Source organism: Oryza sativa, chromosome 1, assembly GCF_034140825.1.
Source record: "Oryza sativa Japonica Group chromosome 1, ASM3414082v1".
Lineage (NCBI taxonomy): Eukaryota > Viridiplantae > Streptophyta > Magnoliopsida > Poales > Poaceae > Oryza > Oryza sativa.
Window position 1 is genome coordinate 30,524,129 of NC_089035.1, and position 6,240 is coordinate 30,530,368.

Sequence of the window (6,240 nt, forward strand, 5' to 3'; positions counted from 1 at the left end):
GAACCTTTGACCAACTAAAGGCTAAGCTAAGCCCCTCTTATGAAATGATTTGAAGACAAAGCAAGCTAGCCCCCCGAAATTAAAGAAAGGTGCTTGTGCTGCGTGAGTGCGTCTTCTTGCGTGGGTGTGTCACTGGCTCACTGCACCTGACCCCACGCAAGCAAAGCCATGCTCTACCTCACATGGAAACAGGAGCTGTGTCAGCCTCTTGACTGGCCATTTGCTGTTCAACCTGTCATGTTTCTCTCTCCCACACCACCACCCTCCTCCACCACCCCCTCCAGTGGTGCTTCTTCTCAGATTCGGATGCCATTTACTTGCAATGACCACCCTGCAATAATATCCATCTGCAATAAATATTCATTGCATGTTTGATGAACTCATGCACATTTAAACCATTGTCAAGAGACAAGAGAAGGGGAAAAAATGACGAGGAGCAACCTAGGCGGATTTTGATTTTGCGCCAAAGAAAATTCAACATTTATATATGTACATACACAGCTCTTACTGCGACGCGACGGGAAAAACAAACAGGGAGACGAAGAAAGCTGCGAAAAAAGAAAGAAGAAAAGATCTACTCCTATAGGTACATAACAACTTCGACTGATCAACCTACAGCTGGAAAATTCTTATCTTGTAGCACCATCAGAAGCGATTGCTAAGCTTGTGTGGAGAGTTCAAAATGGCATCCATCTGATTCTGAATGACTGTTGTTTCTACGGGCATTTCGCCGCCGACTGGCCTCGTTGGTGGCCACTCACCGCCGGCTGTTTCTCCTGTGTGTCGGTGGTTGTTGTTTCTAATCCTTCTCCTCCTTGGCTTCCCTGAGGGGCATGTCAAGGACCCCATAGCCTCCCTCATCGATCGAGCCCGCTGCCGCCGACGAGGTCTTCGAGTCGACCGTCGACCCAGCTTGGATCTCCTTGAACATTGCCATCACCTTCAGCATCGTCGGCCGCCTCGACGGCCGGTCATCCAAGCACGCACAGGCGATTTTCAAATGCTCCAGCAGCTCAAGCTCGACGGATGGATCCTCCTTGAGTAGCTCAGGGTCGAAGACATCCGTGATCTTCAATTTGGTGTGCTGCTTGACCCACCCCACAAGGTTATTGTCCTCGCCAAAGTCTGCCGAGTCCGTCGGCGGTTTCCCGGTGAGCAGCTCCAGCAACACAACACCATAGCTATAAACATCACCCTTGGTGGTGCATCTGAAGCTCTGGTAGTACTCCGGTGGTACATACCCTGGCGTTCCAGCAAGAGTGGACACGCTAAGGTGTGTATCCACCACGCTCATCAGCCTCGCCATACCGAAATCAGATACCCTTGCTTCCAGTTGTTCATCGATAAGCACATTGCTCGACTTCATGTCTCGGTGAATGATGTGAGGAATGCAATTGTGGTGGAGGAATGCCAAACCCCTTGCTGCTCCAACAGCGATTTTCCGTCTTGCCTCCCAATTCAGCTTTTTACCGATCTTTTTGCGGTCATGCAACACATCCTCCAAGCTGCCAAACTTCATGTAATCATACACCAACAACCGCTCCTCACCAGCCTTGCAATAGCCAAGAAGTGGAACAAGGTTACGGTGTTTGATCTTGCCAATGGTCTCCATTTCTGCAGTGAACTCCCGGTCACCCTGCCCGCTCACATGTATTAGCTTCTTGATTGCAACAACCTTCCCATCCTTGAGCTGTGCCTTGTAGACATCACCAAACCCACCAGACCCAATTTGGCATGCGATGTGGAAGCCATTTGTGGCCTCAACAAGATCAGCCAGGGTGAGATTCTGCAATGGCTTCTCGAATGCAGCCAGGTTGATGCTAAGAAGATTTGTACCGGAGAGATTTTGCCTCCAATCAGAATTCATAGTTGCAGAATGTGACCTGCTATCAATATATATATCACGAGAGGTACTCGCCTCCTCATTCTTCAGCCTCCGCCGCTTGCTCCCAATGGCTATGATGATCACAATTATACAGAACAGTGAGAATAACAGTCCCATAGCGATACTGCTTGCCATCGATGCCTGCCTCCGGTGGGATTGGTGGTCATTGGAAGATCTTGGGGAACTATGGTCACATGGTGGCAGTGGGAAGCCACATAAACCAGTGTTATTCTCATACTGGCTCTTCGGAAATGTGGCAAGGGAACCAAGCTCTGGAATTGTTCCATTCAGCTGATTATTTGACAGATTGATCTCCGACAAGGAAAGTGCCGAGAAAGAGTTGGGTATTGGCCCTTCCAACTGGTTATACGACAGGTCAAGCACCGCAAGCTTCTTGGCCTCTGCTAGCCGCGATGGGATGGTACCTGACAGTAGGTTGTGCCCAAGATTCATGATCATGAGGTAGAACATGTCCCCCAGCTCGCCAGGAATCGCCGAGTCCAGCTGATTATATGACAAATCGAGAAATATCATCGAACCATTCTTGTTGAAGGTGTACTCCGTGCTCCCCACATACATTCTTGTGAAGTTGCACAGCTTCTTGCTCGGCATCCGACTGAGGTCATCAGGTCGGATGCTGGTAAACTCCAGCAAGCTCCCCTTGCCACGGCACTCGCTGCTCAGCTCGTCGTTGCGAAGATAAACGTAAGGCCGTCCAACTATGAGGCCAACATTCATCTTCCCAGACTGTTTGGCCAGCTCTTTGGGTATTGATCCATTCAGCTGATTGCTATTCAGGTCCAGCCACACCAAGCTCTGGCAGTCACCGAGCTCTGGCGGTATAGGCCCCGAGAAGGAATTGTTGCTGAGCTTCAAGATAGCCAAGTAGCTGAGCTTCCCAAGCCATGAAGGGATTGGCCCGGACAGCCGGTTGCTCGCCAAAGAAATCCAGTTCAGCTTGGTGCACTTGGCTAGCTCCGGCGGGATGCTACCCGTGAGCCCGTTGTAGTCGAGGATGAGATGCTCGAGGCCCTGAATGCGCGACAGGGACGCCGGTATCTCGCCCTCCAGCTCGTTCTGCCACAGGATGAGGTCCTGCAGGTTGCCAAGGTCGCCGAGGGATGCCGGGATGGACCCATTGATGTAGTTGAGGCTGAGGTCGAGGGAGACGAGGCTGGTGCAGTTGGAGACGGCGTCTGGGATGCCGCCGGTGAGGTAGTTGTTCTGAAGGTACAGCAGATGGAGCTTGGAGTTGGGATCTTGGCAGAGGGACGACGGGATGGTGCCGGAGAAGGTGTTGGAGCTGAGGTCGAGCTGCTGGAGCTCCGGCAGCGAGGCTACGGTGTCCGGGATGGAGCCGTTGAAGTGGTTGAAGGAGAGGGAGAGCGCCGTAAGCTGCTGCAGCTTTGCGAAAGCCTCGCCGGGGAGCTCGCCGGAGAAGTTGTTGTTGGAGAGGTTGAGGGCGTTGAGCGACGTGAGGCCGGCGATGTCCGGAGGGAACACGCCGGCGAGGTGGTTGAAGGAGAGGTTGAGCACTTTCAGACCGCGGCAGTCGGAAAGTGCCCCGCCGGGCACCTCACCGACGATGAGGTTGCCGGAGAGGTCAAGGTACTGAAGCCCGGAGCAGTTGGTGAACTCCGGGACACCGGAGATCCTGTTCAGGGCAAGGTCCAACCACCGTACTGCCCCGACTCCGGCATCCACCATCCACCGGAGGTCGCTATCGTCGGTGATCTTGTTGTTGGACAAATCAAGCGAGTCCAGCCCGGCAAAGCCCGGGCCACCACCGCCACCGACCTTCGCCGCACCAACCGCATCGCCGGAGAGATTCAGCGTCTTGAGGCCGCCGCAGGCGCTGGCCAGGGCCGCCACGTCGGCGACGGAGCCCCGGAGCGCGGCATTCCCGGACAAATCGAGCGCCTGCAGCTTGCTCCCGCACCTCGCGCCGCCAGCCGCCGAGAGCGCGCCGCTGACGTTGGCGCCGCGGAGGCTCAGCACCTCGACGCTGCCGAGCTGCAGCAGGGTGGCCGCGACGGCGCGGAACTCGGCATTGAGCGGCACGCCGGCGAGCGACAGCGACGTGAGCCTCCCGTTCCGGCACCCGGCCCCCGGGAACCTGCACGCGCCGTCGCCGCCGCTCCACCCCTTGAGCGCCGCCTGGTTCGGCACCGCCTGCCTGAACTCCTCGAGCAGCTGGGCGTCGTCGGCCGCCGCCGCCCCCCTCACCACCACCGCCGCCGCCACAAACAGTGCCGCTATCGCTGCCCACAAGGAATCCATGTACGAGCGAGCTCACTGCCTCACGACCATTAGAGAGAACCTGGCCTGCTGCGAGAGCGGCGGTAGAGAGAGAAAGTAGAGAGACAGAAGGGGGAGAGTGGGAAGTGATGAGGAGGAGATGGAGAGAGAGAGAAAGAGAAGCGAAGAAGAAAGACGCAAACACAGTAGAGGGGGAGAGCAATTAGGCCAGTCACAATGGCTAGTGTCATTGCACGGCTACCCAAAATATTATACCATCTTCTCTCAAATGAAATCTTTTATGAAACAATCCCCACAGTGGAGGGGTTTCACTTTGACGTTTCCAAGACTAAGCAAAGCATTTAATTGATACAAGTTGCTGGGATCATTTGTACCCAAAATCCGGCGCGGCGCGGGAGAATGCGGAGGTCGCACGGCGGAGGCGGACGCAAGAGATCCGGTGAATGAAACGAATCGGCCTCAACGGGGGTTTCACTCTGTTACCGAGGACTTGGAAACGACGCTGACGAGTTTCACCAGGATGAAACTCTTTCCTTCTCTCTCATCCCCATTTCATGCAAATAATCATTTTTTATTCAGTCTTACCCCTATTAAATGTGCATGACACACCAGTGAAACCCCCATTGTGACTGGCCTTAACAGCTGTAGGTGAGGGAGGAGTGGTGGGGTGGGGTCACATGGCATGTGCTCTCGCCTGCGAATCGCAGCCCCCCCGCGCGCTTAAGCCGGGTGAGGAGGAGAGCAGAGGAGAGGTTAAGTATTCTAATCCCCCGCGCTTATCCGCGGCTTACGGCGAGGTTAAATCCCGATCCGATCCGACGGCCGGGGACAGCCGGTGGTCTGCTCGAGGCGCGGTCACGTGCCGTCGCGAGGGGGAGGGTTGCGCGCCGGATTGACCGGACTGCCCTCGCGCGGCGCTGCGGCGGGCTCGTGGGCAGCGCGGGGATTTCACGCCTGTGGTGTGGCCTCGCGCGGATGGGCTCGGGTCGCGTTCCGAGCGTGCGGAATCCCTGGGCGGGCGTGGACTCGTGGAGGGAACCGGACGCGTGGGCTTGCGTTGCTTCGCGAAGGGTTTTTTGTCTTTAATTTCCGAAGTGGGGTGGTAGATCCGATCCGGGAGCCGAAGAAGCGTGCGGTGGAGGCTGCGGCGTGCGACCTTTTTTTCAGGGTGCTCCGCTTCCCCAATATGCCCACGACGACGTTGTCACTTGTCACTAGGGGTGGAAACGAGCCGAGCGGCTCGGCTTGCAATGGCTCGCAACAAGCTAGTCTCGGCTTGGCTCGGCTCGGTTATAGCAATGAGCTAAAACATGAGCTTGGCTCGGCTCGTTTGTGGCTCGAGCTAGCTCGAGCTGGCTTGCGAGCCTTCCATTAAGCTATATAATTTATAATCATTAAAAAAAGTAATAACAAATAATTAATATGTAAAATTAAAATAACTTTATATATTCAATTCATCAAAATATAAATGATAAATTACATATTGACAAATAATAACTTCACTAGAAAATAAAATCACCCATATAATTAATGATAGCGTAGGCTCACGAGCCAAATCAAGCGACTCGCGAGACAGCTCAGGCTCGGCTCGTTTCAGAAACGAGCTAGAAAGGACGCTTAGGCTTGGCTCGTTTGGTATTTAAGCCGAGCCAAGCTAAGCGAGCTCGAGCCAAGCCCGAGCTGAGCTCGCGAGCCCAAACTTTTTTTCCACCCCTACTTGTCACGGAGCCGACGGTGCAGTGATCGCCTGATCAGGGGGGAGGGGATCGCGTACGTACGTTTCCCTGCCCTGACAGGCATGAGATCGTCACACGCCGCGGATACACTGCGCCGTGAAAATAAAGATAAAGGTTTCCTACCCGCAAAAGAAAGATAAATTTTGGCTAGAAAAAGATTAATGGTACATGCACTTTCAGGTTTTACTGACCATTTACAAGATATTGTCGTACAGTGTTCAATGGAATCAATTGTGTGACAATAAGATCTTCCTTGGTATGACCTGAGACAGTAAGAATTGTGTACGCATGTTAGAGGTACTTATCAGATGTATATGTCTATGAAAAGGAATGAGAACTCTATATCGGAGCACATATCAT

The 6,240-nt window shown here is 53.9% G+C and overlaps 1 protein-coding gene across 1 annotated transcript; it reads right to left on the bottom strand.

Annotated features, from left to right (window-relative positions):
• Positions 1-375: 375 nt before the first annotated feature.
• LOC4324691 (brassinosteroid LRR receptor kinase BRI1-like) lies at positions 376-4,285 on the bottom strand. Its single transcript, NM_001428152.1, has one exon. It carries the CDS (start codon positions 4,163-4,165, stop codon positions 800-802), a length of 3,366 nt encoding a protein of 1,121 aa, NP_001415081.1. The 5' UTR covers positions 4,166-4,285; the 3' UTR covers positions 376-799.
• Between the last annotated feature and the right edge of the window lie 1,955 nt (positions 4,286-6,240).

Excerpts from the sequence above, each read along its gene's own strand:
- LOC4324691 (NM_001428152.1), bottom strand. The coding sequence starts at position 4,165 with ATGGATTCCTTGTGGGCAGCGATAGCGGCACTGTTTGTGGCGGCGGCG.